General features: G+C 36.9%; 1 protein-coding gene across 5 annotated transcripts in view; it reads left to right on the top strand.

Moving 5' to 3' along the window:
• The window catches only part of KCNT2 (potassium sodium-activated channel subfamily T member 2), a 115,538-nt gene that overhangs the window by 7,040 nt on the left and 82,239 nt on the right, over positions 1 to 26,259 (top strand). For all 5 annotated transcript variants that reach the window (XM_048312934.1, XM_048312935.1, XM_048312933.1 and 2 more), the window contains exon 2: positions 21,228 to 21,307. In XM_048312934.1, coding sequence (XP_048168891.1) covers positions 21,228 to 21,307 — 80 coding nt within the window. The remainder of the gene's footprint in view (positions 1 to 21,227; positions 21,308 to 26,259) is intronic.

Raw genomic sequence — 26,259 nt, 5'->3', positions numbered from 1 at the left:
CGCAATTAAAGGTGATCTTTATCTTACCTGAATTCTGACACAGTATGCCTAGGTGCTTGTACTAATCCACTAAACACTTTAAATGTGGATTCTTCACTTTTTTTTACAAGTAAACGAACAAGTTAAGTCCTTCCTGAAGGCCTCCATTCCATGGTCCCATAATCTGTGTCATTGGAGAGAATGCCGTTCAGGAGCTGTAAATGTTCTGCAGCATAGAAAATTTGGTGCAGAATGCCTTAAAACAGCTGTTAAAGATTTCAGCCTCCCCCGTGCAATCATCTGCTAATTATGTTAGCAGTCAACTTCCTGGTGGGAAGTAGCAATAAAACAGAAACAGTCATTAGGAGACAAAACCCAGTGTTTATTCTCACGGATAAAAACAGTGATATTATTATTTACTCAGAAGTATCTCAAGGGGCAAATCCTGCCTCCACTTATGGAGATATCTGTTGGGAAGTGCTGTACTTTTGTGGTGGAAAGCAGGTTGCCAAGTCTGTCATCTCTGTGCCTGCCTTGCCAAGTACCAAGCTATGGAAGGTGTGGAAGGAAGGCATTAGGTTAAGATCAGTGCAAGTTACCTACTGAGTTAGCAAAAAGGAGAAGACTCTGCCTACCCCTGTGCCTGGGTGTGACAAGTCTCCTGCCAGGTTTAGCTATTAATAACTGCATCTCCAACAGCCAGCACGAGGGTCATGTGCCTGGCAGGGACAATGACACAGTTTGAGCAACAGGCCTCACTATGGGTTAGGTCTGGCCCTCCCTCCTAGGTTCTGTAGCCTGAGTCAAACCCCTTTGGCGTTTTGTAAAGAAAAGAGTTTTGCCCTTTAGCTTTCTATGATGTTAAAGTTAATGGCATTTACTGTATTTGTAGCTTAAAGGTACACAGCTCCTTCATAGTATAGTGATTGTTAAAATATTTAATAGGGAGTAAACATTATAAAACAGCCTCTCTCATTTATTGTTCCAAATAACCAAAAACGTTCTAGAGATTTTACGCTTTTATCGCTTTGTTTTCTCTTGCCCTTGTGGCTAAAGAAAACTGCAGTACACACGAAACCAGGGTTACCAAACCTAATCTGACCCAAATGCCAATGGGAAAAAACCCAACAAGCTGCACTGCAAGTTGAAAACTGTGGTTATGTTTGTTGCTTCTGAATAACACCTGTTAATACACAACATTCCCTGACCCTGGAATGGGATTTACTTACTCATCTTCACACCAAACTCAAAGGAGCTGAGGGCACTGGTCACTTATCACTGTTGCCCTGTGGTTCTCACCATGGAGCAGAGACAGCTCTAACAGAGGACTAAAGGCTAAGCTCTATATTTAGCTGAATGTACCCTTTTGAGAAGTGAGCAAGCTATGTTTTCACTGTGTACAGCAATCTAAAATTTGATCTTTGTTCAAAGGGATTTAGTCAGTTTAACAAATATCTTTTGAAAAGCCGTTTTTGTAGCTAATGTCCAGTCTTTAATTACTGTTTTGCTCTCTCAGTAGTAATTCAAAGAACATAATACAAACACAAAAAGTGGAGCAAACTACTCTGAAATGTGCAGATGTTGATTAGTCAACCTGATTTTATAAAGACCATCAAAATCCAGGTAGATTTTTCACCCACCTAAAAGTATCATAAAAGTGGAGCTTAATCTCACAAGAGCAGTGGCAGATATCATGTGTCTCATTGACACTGAGGACTTCATTTACAAACTGCATTCAAACTGTGACCCACATGATCATTTATTTTTTTACTGGCACTGACCGCAGATTGCATGAAAATTACAATTTAGCTAAAATGATACAAACAACATTCAAAATGCACTGAATTAATTTAAAAGTCTTGATTAGTTTTTTCTTCATTTTTTTTCTATTTTTTGGCAGTTCACAGACCACAGTTTGAGTTCAGAGAATAACAACAAAGTGAGTTAAATTCATGCTAACATTATGAATCCATTTAAGACAATTAATTGTGGCAGTCACTGTTTGTGACCAGCTCAGCTGGTGATTCAGAATGTTGTGATTTCAGTGTGGTGTTGGCAGAGCATTTTGTGTAGGAAGAACAAGGCTGGCTTCTGGGAATGTTTCAGATTATGGAGGTAGTACCTCTGAAGTACCTCTCCTTGTGTAGGAGAGAGGAAAATTTCAGGAGCCTCTAAAAGGCAGTCTGCTGGGATATAGCATGGGCTGGTCTGAGACTGTTGTGGAAGACCTCAGGTTTTGCTCCTAATTTCAGATAAGAGTGAGCTGTTAGAAGGTCACCATTACCAAGATTAGGAGGTGAATGTCTTCTTCTAAGGCAGTGGGGTTGTGTAGCAACCTGCTGCTACTTGACTTCAGGCTAAGCTGAACTGAGCATTTAGAAATTCCTTTCCTTTCTAAGATGGCAGAGCCACTTTACAGTGACAAAAATGGCCAGATGGAGAGAGCTGGGAATACTGGGAATACTGCTGTGCTTCCTTGTATCACCTTAAACATTGGAGAATTGGCTTTCAGACCTCCTGGCATCCATACAGCCAGTTCAGTCCATGAACACACACCTCTCCTCGTTGTATCCATATATTCCACCTAAATCTGATCAGTGTTAAGATCTATATAAGACTTGAAAACAAGATGACAGAACAACACCTGTCCTGACCCACCTCACCAATACAGTTAACTAAAGAGAACTTAAATAACCTGTCAAAAAAACTGGTAAGATCTGAAATTTCTGCATTCATTTTGGAAGTTATGTTTAAAGGGGAAAAAATAGTGTTTACATTGACCAAGCCAGTATTCTGAAGGCACTTGCTAAATGATTTTCTAAACACACACAAGGCACATTTTCAAAGCTTGGCGTTATTCTGAAAAATTAAACACTGGGCAAACTATTCTGCCAGCGATAAAACTGATGGACAGCATTTTACTTCAGAGAGTACTAAGTGTTATTTAATATGAATAAAGATGACAGAATTAAACTTTTAAAATATTGTGAAACTTGATATTTTAAATTTTTCTTAAACTAATGAAGAGATAATTAAAACCATGCCTTATGATTAATCAGGAAGTGTAATAGCTCGCTCTGAGTAAGGAGACTGAGATTTATATGAAGTCAGTAATTATATGTACCCTGTTAGCTGTGGAGAGAACAGTATCAGACAGGTGACATTTTAGAGATAATAATGACTTTTAAAGCACTTGTTCAATTATGCGTTCAGACTTCTTGAATCATTGCCACTCCTTAATGAGACATTTATAATTTATATGAAAATTTAGTAATTTTTTTCTGTGTAAAACAATAATCATATCTTTGCATCAGGCTGCATTTGAAAGGAAGGAATCAACTCCAATCCACTGTTAGATATATTGCACTGTATGTGTATGTTAAGCTGCAAGTATTACTTCAGAAACCCTACATATTTTATCCTCCATCTGGATGTCAACATTGGAGCCAAAGCAGCTTTAAATACTAGAGAATGAAGACAGATATGTATCAAGGTGCAATTCTTTTGGAAGGAGTCATCAGCAGGAAATGTCATCAGCACTCTTCTCCTGTTGATTTGGGGGGAGAGGAAATGGAGTCTCCACAACCTTTCCTCTGTGGGAAGCGTCAGGAGAGACACCTCCTGTCAAGTATGGGGCTTTTGGTTCATGTCTTTTCCTGAGGCTTTGCCTGAATGCTCCTTCTCTTTGTATTTATCTGCTAAATCCTTGCCTTTTGTGTAGCTGGTAAATGTGTGCTTGTGGGAGACTGGAAGTATACACAGCTCCCATAATTTCAGGAAAATGGCTGTAATCTGATATTCAGCCCTGTGTTACTTCTCAGAGTTGTTGGCATTCTAATGGCATATTTTGGGGCGTTGTCTAAGTGTTTCCAGATTGCATATGTGGACTGTCTCAATATGTAACTTTAAAAAGACACTCCTTTTTATAAAGTTACCCTGCTCCTGGGCATGTGTAAAAAGCATATGCAGTATAATTTTTTTTTTCTTTTTCACTTTTTAACACTTCAGCTATAAATGGAATCTCAGAAAAGTTCTTTCTAGGCTTGTTAAGGTATCTGTGGGAAGTTCCTGGCAAATTTTGTTTGACTTTTTATGACTTTTTTCCTTCCAGATCAGGCATGGTTCCCATAATTTCTTGCCTTGTAATAAATATTGTTAATCTAAGTAAACCTGTGGACAGGTGGGGAATTGAGCAGAGTACAGAAAAAAAAGACTGAAGTTTTAAACTAACTTTATGTATTGCCTTTGTCATAGTCTTGCATCCTACCTAATCCTTTCCTACTAGAAGGAAAAATGTAGCTTGGAGAAGAAATAAACACACAAATTTAGTTTAAGTGATCTGATGTAATGTTATTCACACACTCATGTGTGTTTTGTGACAATGGTCAGTACATAATTTTGGAATACAGTCCAAAAAATAATGGTGTAATATTTTTAGTAACTAAAACCTCTAAAAATAGTAAATGTCATATCATTACCTGTAAGAGTGCTATTACTAACTAGTGATATTTCTCCTTTGGGAATACTGCTGGTTATGACTAGAATCAAGAAAGAGCTATAAAAATTAAGCTTCATTGTGTATTGTTTTGGGTGTTTTTTCTTAAAGATAAATAAAAAACCCAAATAGCAGCTCTGTTCCTTATTTGCCATGCTCTCCTCTTCTCCTAATCACACCTTCAGGTTCACTTCAACAGGTTCCTAGTTGAAACGATACTGTGGGAGACAAACACCGGTGTTGCATCTGTGAGATTGCCATGCCACCTAAAGTGCATTTGTACAAATTCTCCATCACTAGTGTACATTATTGTTTTGGCCAGACACGTATTCCCTAGGTGTCATTTAAATACTGTAAACCCACTAAATCTACATGAAGAAAGTTAGCCAGAAAGTGTCCTGACAGCTATGGAGGATTGGGACACATACAAACTTCCTTTTAAGTAATTTGCAGAGAGACTTTCATTTTTTCGTATTGAACACCACCTTCTGAGGAGTCCTGCTCATTTCAACAGGAGTATTTATGGATCTCAGTTTTAGTAGAAGAGGTTTTTTTCCATTAAAGTACCAGGCAATACAGTGTCATGGCTTCTGAGCAACTTTATTTATTGCACCTCGATCCAGTGTAAGTTTTTAAGGCACGAGATGTAACTGCAGAGGTTTTCCAGTATATGGAAAGCTCAAAGCTAGCTCCAATTGCCCCTATCACTAGAATAAATATAGGCATAATAGGTAAAATGGAAACACAATAGAAATAGAAGTCCTGTAAGTTCATATGCTGATTTTTCACTATCAAATGTGAAATAATAGTTTATTACGCTAAGTCTCAGTTTGGTAAATGAGTCATGATAAATGCATGATTACATTTTCAGCCCCTACAGAGTTGGGATGTATGTATAACTAGTAATTATTGGGTCCCATTCTGTGCTACATTATATTGAGGTTCATGGGGCATTCTGTCAGTGTACCCCTCTTATTTTATATATTTTAAATGGCAGTGCATACTGTCAGTTCCTAAATAGAGATTTCAGGTGACAGCTTAGCCGCCAGTGTTTGACAATCTAAAAATATTCTAGGAGATTAGAGAGGTTCACAGATAAGACGTGTATCAGTCAAAATATTGAAAAGAATATGGTAATTTGTTGTTATTCAATATTTTAAGGATGGAGATGCTTTGGGTGCTTCTGTAAATACAGCTTCTTTACAAATACGCTGCTATACAACAAGCAGATGCAAAAATGATAACTGCATATTGTAGCACTTAGTTTTCTTGTAAATCTTAGCACCAGGGCCTATTTCAGCTATTATTTCAAGAGAATGTAAACTGGCTAATTTGGAGGATCAGGAGTCTGTGAAACTAATTATATTAAGAACCAAAGCATATCCAATATTTCTTTTAATTTAATTTAATTTAATTTGGAAAGTACCCCAGGCTGAAGTTTACAGTGCCAAATAATTAACCAAAACAATATTTTTTTGTGTGTAAAGCTTTACTTTAAAATGCAATTTATCATCAGCTAGCATTAAAGTAGGTGGCATTTAGGTAGCCAAGAGGAAGTTTTGCTCTCATTAACCTTACAAGGAAGTCTCTCATAAATTACTACGTAGCTCTCTAACCATAGACAGAAGATCTAAATCTTACTCTGAAGTCTGGCTGAGATTTTGATAAGATGTTACAAAGATAAGCATAAAAAATCAAATTACATGCCAAGTTGATCTTCAGAATAAAAAAAAAAGTAGTCATATGTGTTTAAAGTTAATTCAGTAGCTTCATTGAAAATTTGGTGATTTTTAAAGCCATAATAGAGTATAGAAAATTTCCCGTCTGTATTCGATCATCTCATGCATTATATGGCAGTGTAAGTGGGATTGCTGGATAAATGCTGAAATACTGGCATAAACAGACCCCATAGATACAGTAGGAATGCTATTTTACAGTATATTTGAATATCTCTGAGATATACTTTTCCATTTCCAGAGGAGAAATAGTTCAATACAGTCAACTGGAACAAAATTATTCTATTGACAAATTATGCTGATTTCCTTTTCAACTGTGCAGAATTGAAAAAAAAAAAAAAAAATTCTGTGAAAAAACCCCCCAAAACTGCAGGTAGACTAATTTATTTAATCTCTGAGTCTAGGCTGAATGGGCTACAGCTTTCTCATCAAATTCCCCCAAGTCAACCATTATTACATGGCTTCATTAGTGCTAAGAATCTGGAGCATTTTGAAGACAAGGCATTTTACACTCCCGTCATTTTAACTGAGACTGTTTCATTCACATTTTAGTGTTTATGAAAGCATGATTTTATAACTTTTATCTATTTGTAGTTTTTGTGGAAACCTTTTAGAGTTGAAGAATAGAGTGCTGAAATAAGCAAGTGACCACAGACAATGCGAGAAGCCCAGGCTACAGCAGGAATTTGAATCAAAGACATGCAAGAGAAGGGCATGTTTTCTCTTAGTACCTATGATAATATGAGTGGATCAGATGTATAAAAGGTAGAAAGCAACAATACCATTGTCCTCCTGGTCTTCCAATGAAGTTGGTAAACTACAAGGTTTAAGTTTTGCATTGCCTTTCAGGTAATTTCTCAGATGTCCAATTGTAACAATGAAATTTCAGACCCTTTGTTCAGTCACAGAGGTACCAGGAGGGGAAGATGTAGACATGCACTTAGAGCTATTAGAAAGGGGGAAAAATTTATTAAAGGCCTTGGAACTCTTTGATTTTCCAAGTTGCACAATCCTGGAAATTGTTCATACTTCTTTTCCCTTTCCTTGTTAAAAATATATACCCTCCATTTGCATTACAAGATAAAATCCTAGGAAAGGGTGAATGCAGTAGAGTACCAGGAAACCTGAGCTTGAAAAGTTACTGAAGTAGACTAATTTCCTTGTAACAAAGGGATGAAGATTGAAAAGTGAGCACAAATCAAAGTTCTTAACTTTGCTCCTGCTTTATGAGACATGAATTCTTAGCCTGTGGTGAGACAAACAGCAAAAATCTCATTTAATGGAGCAGTATATACGTCTACTTATGGAGAAATGTGTATGGGTCTTCTTTTTAGCTTCTCTATGACCAGATGTACAGAGGTCAGAGTCTGGTTAATAAATATTGATGAACACATTTTTACCTAAGCAATTAATATAGCCACAACATAGAAAGAGAGTAAAGTATAGGGATTTATAATTCCTTTGTGTACAACTAAGTAGATGTATATAATTTGAAAAATATTTATTGAATGCTGTTGATTTAGTGTTCTTAGTGTCTGGTTTCAAGGGAAATAAAGATTGATTTTACCTTGCTTAGTCTATTTCTGCTTTATAGGTGCAACTGGCTCTGCTTTGCTGTGTCAATAAGTTACCTGTTTTATTTTATTAGAAGTCTATCTGTTCTATCTGTACATTCCTCTATGAAAAAGGGTTTTGTACTATATTTTTATTCAAGTTGTTACCTTCTTATTCAGTAGGTTCTTTTCCTCTGACTTTTAAGCTGATTTATTATATTAAAAATGTGAAAAAATGGCATGTTTCTACAGTTTCTACAGTATTTTTACTGTCCTTTCTTTAAAAAAAGTGTTCTCTGAGGATAGGCCCTCACTTTATATTATATCATAACATGTTTATTTTACTTTTTTGGATTGTTCACTTCTTTTCCTTTGTATGAGCATGTGATTTTTTACCTTCAGTATCAATCTCCAGAGAACCTTTTGAAATGCCTTATAAAAATTTTAGTACATGATGTTCACTTTAGACTTCCCCCTTATCTATCTCTTCCAATTATCTCATAATGGAGCAGAGTGCTACAGCTCATAGTCTATTTATATCTGTCATTTGCTTCATTCTTAGTTTGTTCCCAGGCTAAATCCAACTTGTAGATCTTGGCATGGGTGGCATTTACTCTTTTTTCATGTCTTGTTGACATGCTAACTAGTACTAGTATTTTTGTCATTCTTGATACACATTATGAGACTATTTCAGTTCGCCTTTTGCTGTGTTTTATTTACCTGCTATTTTTAACTTTACTCTTATCTGTAATTGTGTGGTTAAAAAATATGTCAACTCAGTGTCTGGCATTGGAGCCTAGTCACTGTAGAGAAACAGAGCAGCATAGGATTCCCCTCTCAAAAAGAGTGGGGCAGAAGTCAAGCAGTGTGCAGCAAGTAGATGAGGCACAGGACCAGGATGCATAGATCAAATATGAATGGAACAATGAAAAATTCAGGGTACTGAACTACCCTTAATCTTGGAAGATATATGATACTCAAGAGACACTGTTAGACGGTTTTGATTTTTAAAAACGTTTGAAGACAGCAAACATGAAAATGGAAGAATGAATGTAGGAAAAATGGCCAAGATTACAGCAATAAATGCAACACAGCCTTCCTCTCGACAGAACAGTGGCTTGATAGCCTTCATGTGTAGACACATTTTTGTGCAGCAGGGTGGGACAGGGGATTTAGCTATTGACTCTCGGTAACTGCAACTTCCCCAGAATCAGTTTAGCACAAAAATATGACCTGTGAAGGCCTCCTTTTGGGAATACTGCGTTTGTGCATCTTCTTACTTGTACATCTGACTTGCACTTCTGACTATGCTTGTAAAAGGATCAATTTTGATTTTATAAACACTACAATTTGAAATAGGGGATTATAGTATGCTTTATTTTAGTAAGCTAGCAGTGTATAATGCTGTTTCAGTAGATGGTGTAAATTTATACAGCTGAAATTTAAGATTCTAAGTTTTCTAACTGCCATTGTTAAAAGGGTGAAAGCTCTTACAGTATATACTCTTTTTTTTTGGCCAGCCAGATTTGTTTTTGCTCAATTAGGTTTCTTTTAAAATTGAAGAGTGTCTGCACAAAGGCAGACTTAGTCTGTTACTTGGCAGATTGAACTGGTCTGTTTGGTCATTTATTTAGCAGACAGTGGTAAGTGATAAGAGAAAATAATGTAAGAGCAGAGCAAGTAACACACTGTTGCTTATTTTAATATAGCCTCATTCTGGTATAGTCCCTTTTTCAACATTTCCCTCCATCAACACACATCTCATTTCCACACATTTCCATTTTATCTCAGTTATGTTCTTGCCATCAATATAGTTATTATTGAAACAAATCATCAGCATTTTCCCAGTAGTACCCAAGTGGTTCTGATGCTGTGTTCTGAAGTGCTAAAATGTGCTCTGGAACTTTGGTATTAGTTAACATTTTGTTTATTAGTTAACATTATTTATTTATTAAGGAAAGGTTGCAGAGAAACACCTGTAGCATCTTAGACAGGTGTAACTTGTGTTTGTGAAAAGGGCTTTTGAAGGAGCAATTTGCAGCCTTTGGAAATGGCTTCTCTCAAGTGTGAGGGCAAGATACCCATGTGAGGAAGATCTTGTGAAATCCCCAGGGAAGTGGACCAATGCAGATGAAGGTATCCAGTACTTGAGAGAATTAGCAGTGCTGGAAGTTGTGTACAGTGATCTAAAGAATGACACTGTCTCTAAAGATCCAGAGGATGTCCCTTGTGCACTTGCCATGTGGAGGATGGTGGTTCAAGGTGCCCCTGCATCATATTCCAGCAGCTTGGTAGCACTGTGTTATCCGCAAACGGATACACCAACTGTAGAGGTGGCGTCCTCCTGGCTCCGAAGTGTAGAAGAAACTCATCCCTATAAGCCAGTACCCAACTTTTAGGGGCAGCCCAAGGACCTGGGTGTACCTGATTATTAGCATGGTCAAGTACCAAGATGATATGTTCTGCATAAACTACCTCTGTGATCACAGTTACGAATGCAGTTCCATGAACATCGCCCACAACAATTGTAGAGCAGAGCTTTTGGTTGGTGTCTCCCCACCCACCCATTCTTCCCATTATTTTGTTTACTTGGACATAGATGTTTACTTGGACATCTAAGAATTGGTCCATTAAATTGTGGCAGCAAATCCCTGCTTTTATACCAATAGAAAGAGATTGCAATCGCCCTAAGTCAAACACTGCAAGTGCACTAAGGGCCTGCCTTTTCCACTCTGTCTCAGAGTGCTTCTGCTTGTGCCTCTGCATTAGGTGTAATAATCACAGCGATGAAGATAATTCTGATCAACAAACTGATCTGACTGAAAATCTCCAAAGGAAAGAATATAAGCAGTCTCCAATTAGTGCAAAGTCCCACTCAGACTAATCCAGGAATCACCCATTTGTAAGGGTGTGAGAAGAGACACTCTCCCTCACTTGTACAGATGGCAGCTTCTTCCACTGGTCATAAAACAACATCCTAACTTGACAATGTGTTTACTGCTGTCTGCCAACAGTCAGCACAACCTGATTTGGGTGATTTTGAGTTTCTGTCTGGTTTGTACACAAATCTGTACTGGTGGTTTATCTGGTAATAAGCAAATCAAGTGTTGGTTGGTCAGTACTGATAGATTTAATGATGGCTGGCAAGCAGTTGCATTGTTGAGAGCAGTGAACTACGTGTTCATAAATAAACAACTGTCTACTTCCAAACGTAAATCAAACAGCTACTGCATCTGTAAACTAAAAACTGCCAAGATGACTGTCCTGAAAGCCTGGTAGATATCAAACAGATGATTAAGTGAAGGCTTGCAGCTGATTATTCCTTAATGATTTTTCTGCTTCTGCAGAGATCCTAAATCTACGCTTGTAAAAGACTCCATGCTGAACACACACACATACATATTTTCCAAGTTGTGTATACCCTTGCCTGCAGGTTTATCCATCATACTGATATACCTCATGTCCTGAACCCCTCTGCATTGCCAGACTCTGAGAGCAGCTCTCTAATAGCGAGCTCAAACCAAAGCCCAAGGCTTGGCCCTGTCCTGCTTTCAGGACTGCTCTTTGGTGCTCTGCGGGCTGCAAGAGAATGGGAATTTTGTGCCCCTCTTTTCCAGCAGCCTGAGCCCGATGACATTGTATACTTGCTACTACAGACACTGAAATCCCGAGCAGCTGCTTTTAATTGGCCCATCTTGAGGCTTTACTACTGCTTCCTCCAACCTGTGTTTAAGCTTTTTTGTGGTGGTTGCTCTCAATGACTCCTTTGTAACAATTGTTTCTCATGTTTTTATGTTTCTGTTTGTTTATGTTCTAGTTGTGGGGGTTTTCTTAAAGACACAATTGTAGAAATAATAAGTGCTATCATTTTGGCCTTTGTAGATTACTATGGCAATAGTGATTTGGACTGTCAGACTTTTATTTACACTCTGTTGCACTACAAGGCACCTGTCAAGCGCAGTTTTCAGGCAATTTCTGTGGAAGTACAATAATCTTAACTTGTCAGTCCTATATAAATAAACATGTTTACATTGCTACGTAGAAATGTACAAGGGTTTACCTTCCACATAGCACAAAACTCAGCCAGCCTTGTTTGTGCTGTATGAGCTGCTCTGAGCGAGTCTGCTGCAGAGGGCCCTGGAGAGCAGCTTTGGCACTTACTCCACACTCATCATTTCCCTCTCCGGAGGGGATGAGGAGGTGACAAAGCAAACTGTGGTGACAGCTGGGGGGTGGCAAGAGGAAGTTGTGAGGATTAGGGATGGGAGGAAAGGAGTAAGTGGCAAAGGTGGTAACAGGGAGTGAAAATGAGCACTTTTCTTCCTTCACATCTCCTGAGCTGAAGGAGACAGCCAAGAGGTCAAATAATCAGGGAATCAAAGATGTGTGTATCACAGGTGTGGAGATGCACACACAGACTACAGATGAGAGCACTGGAGACTGAAACTGCATTCAGGTTAAGTAAAGTCTAAATATTTGAAGGTTACTGTTTCTCAGGAATTTCACTGCTTATTTTCCTGTGACTTGGCAGTAAGTCCACTGGTTTCTGAAAATGTAGCTCATACCTGGATTGCCTTTGCAGAATGGGCACGGGTGAGTTGTAGACCAAACTTTCATGGGAGAAGAATTTTATCTGCAAGGCTTTTCTATAGCAGAGTGAACTGTTTGTGAGGGAATTGTGTGAGTCAAGTTTTGAGGCATCATGTTATTATCACATCACAGGAAATACAGAAGGCACATTCTGTTTTAATTGGGTCAAAACCCCCAGATAGTACCAAAATTCAAGTGAAAACAAAACTATATTTAGGTTGATGAATGCATTTTCCTGCAAAACTGAGTCTATATTCTACTTACAGAACAGTAAAGGAAATATAAAATATAATTACCTCATTGAACAAAAAAATTTTCAGAGGGAAAAAGAGGACATGTTTTTGACATGACATGTTGGCATTTCTATCTTAGAACACAGCATTTCTGAAACCTCTCCTTATGAAATGTTAATCAGTGAGTAAGGCTCCCTACAAGATCACGTCAATTCACACTGAATGCTGTAGTTTAAGACCATTTTTCATAAAGTTCCATTTCCTTTTGAGCAGGTGCAGCTAATACTCCCCTATAATTTACTGTGTCATTGGTAAAATGTAGATTAATTTACTAAATCCCAATGTTTGAGTTAGGAAAAAAACCCAAACCAAAACCCAAAAACCTTTGAAATTTGTTTTTCTGACTTGATATAATTATACTGTGCATTTGTTTCAGGAAACACTGAATAAATTGTTGGCTATAATTGAAGACTGCCAAGTATAACTACCATTATACAGTAAAAAAGAACAAAAGAAGAAAAGCCAGCAAACAGAAGTAATAATAGAACAAGATGGTGACAATTAAAAGCTGTAGAATTGTATTAGAGTCAATATCTAGGTATGCTCTACAGAATCTCACATTGACCTTCCAGTTTTACATAAAATTGTACAGTTGAAATAGACAGAAAATTACCTTCATTTTGGGAGAAAAATACTAATTAAATGCTTAAAGCAATAGGAAAATAGTTTGAATATTTTTATTATTTGATTATTTTACTCAGCTCTAAATGAATAGAATATTCCATTAATCTCAGTGTGCATGGTATAAAATCTACTAGGAAGAGGGTTCTGGTTTCAGGTAACATATTAACGAGTCATATTTAAAATTATATTTTACACTTGGTCATGTGATACTTAAAAAATGACAGATTGGGATTCACCCACAAAGTTTTTTGTTCCTTTTTTTGATTTTTCTATCCATCTGCTTTTTTAATTCTCCCTTCTGTTGCGTTTTCAGAAAACCAAATCTCTTAATTTCAAAGTAAAAATAAAACTGGGATTAGCCATGTAATCTGTGAGGATACCATGTACAGACAGCTCTCAGCTTTGTTCTATTTGCTGTATTTGAAAAGATTAAATCCTGAAAAATGGGAACTAAAAGATAACTTACAGAAGAGGAGTAACAGAACAGTCAGAGACATTTGTCTTACAGATGAGAAGCGGAGTTTAAGTGAATAGTGATTTGAATTTCTGTGGTAATCAGACTCGAGTCACTTGCAAGGGACTAAAGAGCAGAGTTTGCTCAGCATTTGCTTAAGGTCAAGACATGGGCTTATCCTTTCTCTCACTAAATGTGAGACCTAAGTTCACACAGTGTCTTTTGCTGGTTTAAGCTCTGGACCACTACACTTACACCAAAAAACCCCAAACCAACCAAACCAAAAAAGAAGCAAAGATGGCACATTTCATTCACAGGTATTTGTTTATATGTGGACCTGTATCTAAAGTAAGCAATGAGTCTCTAAGATTTTTATTCATGCAATTCTTTAGACATAACAAAATCCACCAGAACAGTTTAAGGCTGTTATTTATCTGAACACCTGTTTCTATCTTTATCTGGATAATCTCCATGACAATGTCCCTCGTTGTGTTTACTGCTTGCTTTGTAAGAGAAAAGTGTTAAATGGGGAGCAAACTGAATCAAAACTTATTAAAATAAAATCTACAGAGAAATAACATCACACGTTAAGTGTTGGGGTAGGAGTCACTCAACTCCATCACTGCCGTCCACCTATTTTGAACATACAGTGGATATTTTCACAAGTGGTCACCATTAAGTTTCTGTTGGGCTTGAGGAAGAAGTATCTTTTAAGGGCCATAGCACCAACACTGAGATGGCCATGTGGCATTTAGGCAGTGCTGCAGAGTTTATTTATGAAAGCCTTGGTATTTGTTGGCTACCCTACTGTGCAATACTGGAAGTAGACAGAAAGTCAATGAAATAATTCAAGAGGAGAGGAAAGGTAAACATCTCAAAAGACAGATTTCTCAAAGTCATGAAATGATAACTTTAAGAGTAGTAGTCCAGAGTCTGAGTTACAATTCCAGATGGGGAGAGTGTAAAGAAGAAAGATGTGTTGAAAGCAAAGGTCCGTGTGGGGAATTAGAGCTAAGAAAAAACCCCACGGGGGGAACAGTGTGCCATTTCCTCAGTGTTTTCAAGTCAAATAGTGAAACTGTGTAGTCCATGGAGGAAGAAAGAAAGGGTGAAATCTGCAAGGAACTAGAGGAAAGGAACTGTTGAAGAAGGGACAGGAAATTGTCTTAAAATTTGGATGGAAGAACAGGAAGAAGGAGGAGGTGGAATGAGAGGACTGTGGACAGTAAATTGTGGACTGAGCATGGATGAAGTAGAAGGGAAAAGGTTTCAGAGGACCAATGAAAGATACTGGGGGCAAGAAGGCAAATAGGGCTACCAAGCTCCTAAAACTACTCCTGACCCTGCAGACTGTCTTCAGGGTAGACACAGGTGTGTCTACTTGGGGAAATAACTAAGGGGGGCGTTTTTGAGAGAACAAGAGTCTTAATGAAGTAACAATTAATTGGCAACGTTACAGCATACAGAAGCTGGGTAAGCAAAATCAAATAGCTTCAAATGTAAGGTTTGCAGTGATCAGCATTAAACTCCTGTAGTAGAAAATACTGCTAAATTTTAAATCAACAACTTGAGGTGTGTTGTCACTCCAAGAACAGTAATTTCTAATTAATTTGTACAATGTGTATGAGATGCTCATGCAAACTGCCTGTGACCCTGGGTGTGCCTCACCTATCACGGAGAGGACAGGGAGAGTGGTGGAGTTGCAGGGGAAGGCTCTTTGTTTTAGACGATCAACAAGTGATAGGGACCAGCAGTTGTGGTACAGAGGAATAGAGCACAAAAAAATAGCTTGCAATGGGTTACTTTGTATTTTGATCCCAATGCTCTAATATAGAGTTAAACCCAGGCTGACAGAAAGGAGTTATCACAGAGTGCTTGATTTCAACAAGTTTGTTTCAAGTCTCTTTTTGACAAGTAGTTGCCACTATTATCAAAAGAAAAAAAAAAAAGCAACAAATTAACCTTCCTGCTCTTCAGGTCTGGTTAATTGGCACAACTCCATAAAACTGAACAGTGCCTGGAATCAAACTCATGGAGCATATCCCATTACTCAGAGTTCTTTGACATCCAGACTTACCCAGTGAAAAAGCCTTGCATAATGGATTTTCATTGCAGCAGCTCTGTTCTGTATATATCCTACATATGAAGTATTTTTGCCCAGAAGTTAAAAAGAGCTATTTTTACATGCAATAAAAACATTTTAAAATATCCATTTCCTCACCTTGTATGGGAATAAAAAAAGAAAATGTTTTAAAAAAAGTTCTACTAAATTTATCAAGCATCTTCCTTCAGTGGTTTTCTTTCAAACTTTAGCTTCAAAGTGCGTGATTTCTTAATGCATCAGTCACGTTTGTTTTATTAACTTTCTCACCTTATAACAGATTTGCAACAGAAAAGTATATTTGCAGTAAAAAGTCAAGTGTGTGAGAGAAACTACTTAGGGATTTCTTTTTCCCATAGTAAAGCATGATAGTATTTTCTCCTTAAGGAAATTTCTAACGACTATTAATACAGATTGCGAATTCATTCTTTTTATTACTGCACCATTACTAGAATGGTGACTTCTTGACAGATTTTCATGAGTGCAGGAATGAGATAATTTCCTTTTTGAGTGTTCAAGGCTGTGAATAGGGGATTTTTTAAAAAAAGTATTATTGATTGATTGAAAAGCAAGCATACTACCTGCTGCTGAGTTAATCTCTTGCTATTAGTCTTGCCCTAAAAATCTTTCCCTCTAAGGAATGAAAAAATTAACATATTTTCCACAGAAATGTTTGAAAAGTAATGTCATTTCCTCTCTCTATTGCTGTAATATTAAATTGCTGCCATAGACCTGTATCACTTTCACAAAGACAGTTTTACGTAACTGAGGCCAGCAGATTGCAAAAAGGAACATGAAGCTGGCTACAATCAGATTTTAAAATTATTTATATCCATAAAAATACAGACACACATACTATTTTAACTGTAAGGAAGATAATTTTAATTAAGGGCTGAATTTTTCAGCATTTTGACGTTTGAACAGTTAAGTAAAGGAAAGTTTGCATTGACATAGAAGGTATATTTTTTTTGCCTTGACACAGAACATATTTTTTTGCGGTTGCAGGTACAATTTTTTACTTTGTGCCACCTGAAAAATTTGTTTTGGCCAGTTTTCTGATGCTGTCTTAGTTTTGTTTCAATCAAAGCAGCACATGGGAAGGAGACACTAAAAAGAATTTGAGCACAAGATACAGTTCTAATCTCTAAGATTATTTATGCATGCTTAATCCTTTATTTTATGACTTGTTATTAACTCAGCTCATGCTATTTCTGTCTTCATTAATGCAGAGAATTATTTACAGTGTCACTGATAACACATGGAATCTATGAATCTATTAGTTATGTTAGCATCCAATTACATAATCAAGTGAATATAGGTATGTCTGGAAAAAACATCACTAAATAGTTTAACTCAGATTCACTGATATAAAAGGGAGCTTCTAAGTAAAAATACCTGTGGAACCTGTGTTCTGTCATGTTGTTTCCCAGTGTGAGACATCATGAAGAATCTACAAGACAATATTACATGAACACAGTTATGCAGAGATCTTGAAAATATTTATTGGTTTGTTCTTACTAAACAGATAAAAATCCCCATTGGAGAATGACCTTATACCTGTCAGTTTTAATTATTCTGCACTTGTTAGAATCATCTTTAAGAAAGTGCAGGACCATATTGCAAAAGTTAGATTTCATTAGCACAGTGCATGGCAAATACCTTCAGTAAGTCTGCTTATTGTGCTTCTGAAACAAATTAGTTTTGAGTCTTTCAGAACTTTCAAAACTTCAAATAGAAGTGTTACCCATGAGAGTCATCATTAAAACACACTAATCCTTTTAATAAAAGCTATAAGAAAAAAAATGTCTATTTTCTTTTTTATTGCCGTAAAATAAGATCAGATCATAGCAGTTCAATTTAGCACTTCAGGTGCTTCATTTTTAAGCACCCTACATAATAAGCTTTCAGGTCTGAAGTCTAACAGGATTTCACACATATTGAATTGGCAAATCCCAGTAAAAAATCCCGTATATTTTTTCTATATTACAAGGCTTTCTTTGTAGGAAACATATGCGATGTCCCTTTCTAAAAAGATTGATTTAAATAAATGTAAGTATTTTTCTTCAGATTGGCTCTGTTTGTACACTTAATACCTTTTCTTGATTTCAACATCAATAAATAGAAAGCATAAACATTTACAGCTCTTGGCATGCATTTAGTGAGTAATGCAGCTCATACTTTCATTTGTGATTATTCCTGCCAAATCTATTTTTTAATACGAAATCAAGACAATTTGTAGATTTGAGGGTGCAAGATAAAACTGTTACTATAGTAAAGTGTGGCTATGGGTTTAGAATGACTTTGTAAATAGTAATGGAAAAATGCAGGAAAAATGAGGTAGGTAGCCAGAGCACAGACAGATTGGTCCCAGTGTTTTACAGCCATCAGCAGTGCTCTGCATTAGTGTCCTTGACATGAATTAGGATTTTCCTGCTATACTCTGTATTACATTAAAATGCACTACTCAAATTGCATCTTAACTGAATTATAAGAATGCAGTGTGTACTTGGACTTGGGATACTTCAAGATGCTTCTTACAATTTGAAAGACTTGAAATTATTTCAGTGACATCAATGTTCTTTGGGTTTAAATTAGTGAAGACCACTGCCAATATGAATTTTAAAACAAGAACACCACATTGTGTTTTCAGGACAATCATACAACTAGTAGTTTTTGCCACAGGGACATCAGGTATTTGTGCATTTTCAACACAGCTGAAGTGAGAGTCAGTAAAGTATAAGACCAGTTCTTTTAACTTCCAAAAGCAGCTTTTCATGGAATATTCAATGCCAACTACTTGCACAGAAAAATTCTGAATGATTAACTGACTGCAAAACCAAAATCCTTAAATTGTTCAAATGTTTCTGTCCCTGTAACCATCATCATTTTACTCCTTCAGCTTGACTTCCTTCTGGTTAGTGTGGACTGTCTTTTACAGGAAGATAAACATGAAGCACAAATTGTTCACTACAAATACAGAATAAACCCAAATCTATTCTGCATGTACATGTACTATCACCCTGATCTGCATGGTGGGCCATTTTGTCAAAAACATTTGCTTGGAATCAATTTCCAAATATCCTGCAACATAGTACTCAAGTTTTATATAAATGTGTCACAAGGAATTTCACTCCTTCACTTGAAACATACTTAATAACTTGTACTAATTAAGTCTAGAAAAATTTGTTCAAGCCCTTCACCACTACTGCTATGAAATCTTCTCAATATTTCAATGGAGGATCAGAATTTATTTTTTGTAGATTCCCCAAATCCTCCTTTCCTAGGCTACACTCCATAGTGGGAAAAAATACAGAAAAGAGCAAATACTTGAGGTAAAATATTAACCATTAAAAGATGTAAGAAACATTCAAGTAGAATGCACGTTCTCCTTAGAAATGAAAAGCAGTCTTGGGAAAGAGCAGTACCTGGAGATTTCTGTCGTTGCCAGGGGCTCCTTCAGCCGGTCATGCTTAACTTCACTTAGTAAATAGCAACCTTCAAGAAACAAAGTGAAATGTTCTCCTGTAGCCAGAGTATCAGGAGAGTACATTGATTATAGATGTGTGATAATGTATTTCCCGCAAATGCAGAAGGCCACTACAGCTTTTACTAAAGTTTAAAAAAGTCAGGGGAAGGAGAAGGAGCCACAGAAGTGGCATTAGCATCATTCGTAATCCATTTTGCCATGGAAACTGCTGCACTGTGGAATCCCAGTCTGCTGTGAGCACAGGTTTCTAAGAAAAGCCAAGCAGACAGCTGTTGGAAGGCTATCAGAGCAATTCATAATGCTGGTGATAGGAGGGGGATTAGCTCCCACATCCTCTTTCCTCTTTATCATTAAATCATGGCCTACTGGTAACATGTTGCTTTTTTGTGATAAGTGATTAGCGAAATTTTCGTACCATAACATCCCTTACTTAAATAGCTTGTGCCACTTTGTTTCCCCCCCTGAAATATATCTTTGAAGATTAAGTGTATACACTTAGCATGTGGCAGCTGCCAAATCAGGGGAGATGTTTCCCACTAGAACTGTCACTGCATTAATGACAGTAAGTACCTTGGAAAATACAGATTCTCAAAAATAAGGTTATGTTTGTTCTTCCTATGAATAGGAAGCAGTATAATTACCCATCCTACAAGGAACACTACAATAAAACACACCAAAAGCAATGACTAGTTAAAATTAACTGATTCACTGAGTGAATCACAGAGCCTTCTTTTTATGACCCTGTCCTACAAAGTGATGTGCCTAAATTTCTGGTAATAAGCAAGCATGAAAAAGTCACATTACCTGAGATGCCACCCATTCTAAGCCCGTAAGTAAATAAGCCTCCAATTCCGTAAGTGTACAGAAATATATGGTATAGACAATTATTTGAGAGACACTACTGATAACAATATATTGTACAAAAAATTGTTTCAGCAAAAAGCTTTACATGCAAGAAGGGAAAAACTAAAGTCAGGATTCTGCTAGAAAAATATGACTACATATAAAACCAAGTAGTTGAAGTACAGTTGTTTCATGAAAGAAAAGACTTATGAGAAGAAATGCTGAAATAAAATTCAAGCATGTTTATGAACATCTTTTTTCAGCTGTGCAAAACGTGATGATATACAGGGAAAGGGAGATGTAGGGAAGTAACTCACTTGTGCAATGTTACTTTATTCTTTGGCAATAATAGAACAGTTCTCAAACTGAGGCAGATTTGAGGGGAATGGAGGTAAGATGCTCCTGTTGCTTTAATATAATCAGGAGGAGAGTTATTTTTTGTACAATATTGTGTGATTACAACATGGTTTTGCTTTCAGCTCTCAGTATTTCACGGTGACAAAAAACAAGGTTCAGAGAGGGCGGTTTTGTTTGGTACATGAGCATTTGGTTATAGGTGAATGCAAACAAGTGGACTGAGACCCAAACACGTAACAGAGGTGTGAACAAGATAAAAAAAAAAAAGAATCATTAAAATGTCACTTTTACAGGAGGAAAGTTAAACTGAGATGGAAGGCTTAACTTGGACATCAAAGAAATCTTCCCTACTAACATCAAATATGAGAATGGTCATCCAGTGAAAATCCCAAAAGCATAGCTCCTTCTTATTTTGCAGTGTAGATTGTCCAAATATGTCCAAATGATTCTGCATGTAAGGGGGATAAACGAAAGGTTTTCTGCTTGGTGGTGGTGGGGGTTTTTTGTTTATTTGGTTTTATTTATTTCAGCTTTATTTATTTCAGTTTTATTTATTTCAGCTTTAGTCATTCAAACCTAAGCTTCGGCTGAACACTCACTGTATGTCCCTCCATTTTTATATCAAGAATAGATGATTAGAGAAACAAATTATTTTGAAATACTGATTTGTTATCTTTCATAGCCAATCCTAATACTTTCTTTTTTATTATTTCAGGGTGCAGGTTGAGTTCTATATGAACGAAAACACATTTAAAGAGAGACTAAAACTCTTCTTCATCAAAAACCAAAGATCAAGTAAGCAGCTGTATTAATTTCTGTTAAGCATATTTGTGATACTTTAAGTAAAATCAAATTCAGTTGAAGGCAACAGTGAGGTTATTATTAATTTTCTTCTGAGTTAAAATACTTAAACTTGAAAATAATGTCCTTTTAGTGCAGGATCAAACAATTAGTGCCGTCACCAATTGTTAAATAAAATCATGATTTTTTTTCTGTGTCGTGATCAAGTTGACTAATTTGCATGGACCTGGCAGCAATGCTCATTGACAAGTCATGACCTTGTGACTAGGAAAGCAAAGACACTTAAGATGGTAAAGGAAAAAAGCTGCAAAATTTCCCAGATTTTTGAAGTGTTCTACTCTATTAAGTATTCCTAAAACTTCAAACTTTATCTGCACTCAAAAAAAAAATTGGAAAGGAGACTGTTGGGGATGTGATACCTCAGAAATGTAGTCCTTGTCATTAGCCTACAGTCTACTTTAAATATATCTTCATTGACACATGTGCCTAAAGTCATAGGCCATCATGGAAGGGAATAAGGTGGAGGAACTAAGACATTAATATTTTTATATACATCCATGCAGCTGGTCCAGGGAGGTGGAAACATGGAATATTATCCAGTCTTGGTTAGAACAGTGGAGTTCCTAGGTCAGAAGAGCAGTGACTAACCTCAATTTTCTTCTGTGTAGCAGGACTGAAGTTACCTCTATTTGCCTTGCATATGTAAAGAACTAAAATTACCATAGCTTTATCCATAAAGCTTTTAGACTACAAAGAATACATTTTATCCTTTGTAATACAGTTGAAATTGTTTGATGATTTTGTGTTTGGAAAAAGACCGAAAAGAGAAAAGAAAGAAGTTTTTTGATCTGAAAATATCCAGACAAACAAAACTGGGGAGACTAGATCAAGCTTTTAAAAATAAAACATACCAAAAAATCTTCTATCTGTAAGAGCTAGTAATAAACAAATAAATACTAGTTTTACATCAGAGAACTTGGTGTTTTTATTGGCTAAGCTTCTTTTACTTTGCAAGTAAGAAAGGAAGAAAAGCAAGAAAAATATTCCCCTGAAAGGAAAGTAAAAAGAAAAAAAAGGCACCGGGCTGTGAATGAGTGACATTTTCAATATGGGCTTTGGAATTAATTGCTGTTTTCTTAGGTAGAGAATCAGGTTTAACAAAGTTTCTGGAGGTTCATCCATGGGGAATGCATTACTTACTACACTTACCTAGACACACATAGGAATCTTAATTCAGGTGCCTAAATAGCATAGAAATGATGTGGATAGCCACCAGAGCACTGAATTAAACACAAAAAATCCCCAAGCCAAAGCAGTCAGTATTAGTAAGTTCAAACACTCCTTCTGCTTTTGCAGATCTTGGTTCTTGTCCAAATACTCAGAACCAGAATCTTCCAAAAGAAAGTCTCCAAAAAGCTGCTGCTGACACAACAACCTGACATTCAGTCAGGTGTACTCATTCAGTCCTGCATTGAAACTGGAGGAATCTCTTGCCTAGAGGTATCAGGGAGTTGATAAACAAAGACAGTAGATTTTAGTCAGCATTCAGTGAGAGCACTGAAAACCTTCCTTCACATATTAAAGATGGACTTGCTGTCATTGAGAAAATAATTGTCAGTAGGACCAGCAAATTTTTGGAAAGTGTAACTAAATCAAGCCTGTTCACCAAACAGTTTTTTGATAATATCACATGGTTTTGCCAACCAGAGCAGTCAGCTCTAGAATTTATAAGAATTTTCTACAGAATGCTATCCTGATCTAAATCACATATGGGCCAGTAACTTGAAATATCAACTGTTTTATTAATTATTATCCTTGTTTAAACTGATAAACTGATGAAACAAGCCTTCATCTATATCTCATGTCAATCTAGTTTTCATTCAGTCTTCTGCAAGAAAATGTCTAATCAAATTCAAACAATGTAGGAAAAAATATCTTACAAAGGTGTCACTCAGCACCCCCCAAAATAAAAGAGAGAAAGAGAAAATGACATATTCACACAAGTGTGACTTGCTTGTACTTGCCAGGACCACACACAGCATTATCACGGCCAACAATAAGTCTCAGAGGGAAAAAAATAAGTGAAGTTTCAAGTCAGTGAAAAGGGAATGAAGGATAACTATCACTAGGATATGAATTATTAGGAGTATATTTTGGTCCAGCTCCTAAAGCCAGCTGCCACTGGAATGATTTTGCTAAAAACCAACAATGTATTAGTGACTTACAAGAAAGGAATAATGGGAGGTGATTCTAAAATCCTCACCTGATATCTGTCACTCTGTTTAGACCAACTCTCTAAATCTGACAATTAATCTACAAAAATACTTCAGAGGAAAGCACCAAGGATTTATAATAAAAGTGAACATCCCAGTCAGAGGCAGTAAAATATAATGTATCACTCTATACTTAAAAATGCCTGCAAAAATAGCAAATACTTTTTTCAATTGAGAAAGAAATGTTAAGATTTGACATAGTTATATTTAGTTCACAAAAAAAATAGATTTTGAAATGATATTATCAATTCTTCTTTTAAATAAGACAAGAGTATGTAACAACTTCGTTCCATAGACACAGTGAAATTGCATTCCCATTAAACGATACGTAACTGCATAACAGTGCATGAGTGATGGAGCTGAATACAAGTTTCAGGCACCACTCATATTCAAAATATGGAGACACTCTGTGCAAATGACCCTGCTACTTGAGCAATCTGGCTCTGAATGGAGAAAAAGAAATTAAATCAAGCAGACCATGTTGATTTATTGACAGCATGTGAAATACAGAACAAAAATAGCCAGGAAGCAAACAACTATGAAATGCTTGTTTGTAACAGAATAATAATTGAAAACCTGATTTAAATGCCTTCTGTAGTGTTTGTCCCCCTCCTTCCCACATTTGAAATCCTGCATCTCCATGATAGTGGAACGCATGCATTGCTTCCAACTCACAGGTGAATCCCCAGGTAGGGGGCTGCAGAATCTTTCTACCAGAGAAAAAAAAAGCATTTGTTAGGCCTGCGTTAATTATCCAAACTTTAGCAAGGGTGACTGCATATGTTACTGATGGCTGAGGCACACAGAGCAGGGAGAGGTGACCCAGGACAGACTTGAAGCCTGTTGTTACGTATTTATATTTTAATAATCCCAATCACCAGTGATACAGAACCTGTCCTTTGCCTTGCTCTATAAACAACCCCAGCCACGAAATGTGCTCTCTGTAGATGCTGACTGGAACCCGTAGATGAAAGCATGGCTGCTTTGAAAATCCTGCCTCACATTCTGAGGGAAACAGCCATTCCTATGGAGATACCCAGAGCCTGAGTTCCAATCAGCACTAAGATTTGAGAGTTAAGGGTTTAGGGCAGCAGGCTGGAGCATCAGTCCCCTGTATTGATGTAGCCTTTAATCAGAAAAGAACCATTTTCTTTTGGCATTTAAACCAACATATCATTTCAAAGGAATGATAGAAACCAGGCCATTATCAATGCAGAAAACAAGTGTTTCACACCAAGTATAACATTTACAGAACTCAAAACCAGGAGAAAAACAACAGACTTCTGTACTTGCCTGAGAAAGACAACACAAAACTGGTTGCCTTTTTTTGTTGGTTTAGGTTTGTTGTGGTTTTTTTTAAACATTATCTGCCTTTCTAGTTGTAATAGCCTGGTTGTTAGGGCAACCATTCATATTCCAACAGACTTCAACAAGAGGGTTAGGACAAACAAACAATGCATGTTTTCTTCAGCAACATTTCAAAAAAGCTGCAAATGAGGATCATAGCGCTGACCAAGTCAAATAATAGGATAACACCCCATAACACCCCTCCCTTCCTCCCTTCCTCCCTTCCTCCCTTCCTCCCTTCCTCCCTCCCTCCCTTCCTTCCTTCCTCCCTTCCTCCCTTCCTCCCTTCCTTCCTCCCTTCCTCCCTTCCTCCCGAATTCCTTCCGAATTCCGAATTCCGAATTCCTTCCTTCCTTCCTCCCTCCCTTCCTTCCGAATTCCTTCCGAATTCCTTCCTTCCTTCCGAATTCCTTCCGAATTCCTTCCGAATTCCTTCCTTCCCCCACTTCACTCATGTTGGGGAATAAATAATCTGTGGCTAATTACTCTTGACAGAGGAGCAGGAATCACTAGGTTTATGTTCTCAAACCCAATTGCCAGTAACAGCTGTGGGACTTCTCCCAAACCACAGGATTTTAACCCTTAGTTCACAGAAATAAGATGCTGTAGAAGTCCATCCAGTTCTTATGTGATAACTGAAACTTCACAACTCAAAGTAATAAGCAGTTTTATGTAATAAACCTTAAGATTTCTTTCAGAAATTGCATGGTAAAATATTTAAGAGTCCATTTTCTATTCTTCTCTTTGTATTAGGTGGAGTTTTAATGGGAAAGGAAGTAGTAGATATAAAAACTTATTTATCAGTTTTATCTGTAAGGTGCTGTTTTGAACTTTGGACTGAGTAAAGTTAAAAAAAAAGTAATATTACCATAAGATGAGTATGATTCTCTCCTTAGAAGGGAATGTATGCACACAGCTTTGGGTATGCATTATGAAGCTGTAGCTCTTAAAAGATAGAAATAATTACATTGAGTTCAGCAGACCTGCTGAAGTATTTGCAACATGACAATAAACCACAATGTCCTTGCTGTGACTGGGGCAAGGGAACTCACATCTGGGTAAGACTCAGTCAGAATATTCTACTTTGGACAGAAGGGCTCAGCCATGCAGAACTGGACTCTCAGTTTGCAAGACTAAAAATAATTAATGCTAAAGTGACCTCCAGTCACTGAACATTAGTCAACTAACAGTTTTAACTTAATTAGTAAATGAAAGCTTACATCTAAGAGTCAGATGCAAATATCCACACTAGCAAAAAAGTCTGCTGAATCTTATAGCAGTACTGAGAGTTTAAACCTTAATCCTCTAATGACTGCAAAATCACAT

Source organism: Corvus hawaiiensis, chromosome 9 (genome assembly GCF_020740725.1).
Source record: "Corvus hawaiiensis isolate bCorHaw1 chromosome 9, bCorHaw1.pri.cur, whole genome shotgun sequence".
NCBI classification, from domain to species: Eukaryota; Metazoa; Chordata; class Aves; order Passeriformes; family Corvidae; genus Corvus; species Corvus hawaiiensis.
The sequence above is the reverse complement of the archived record's forward strand: the minus strand, read 5'-3'. Positions and strand labels throughout refer to the sequence as shown.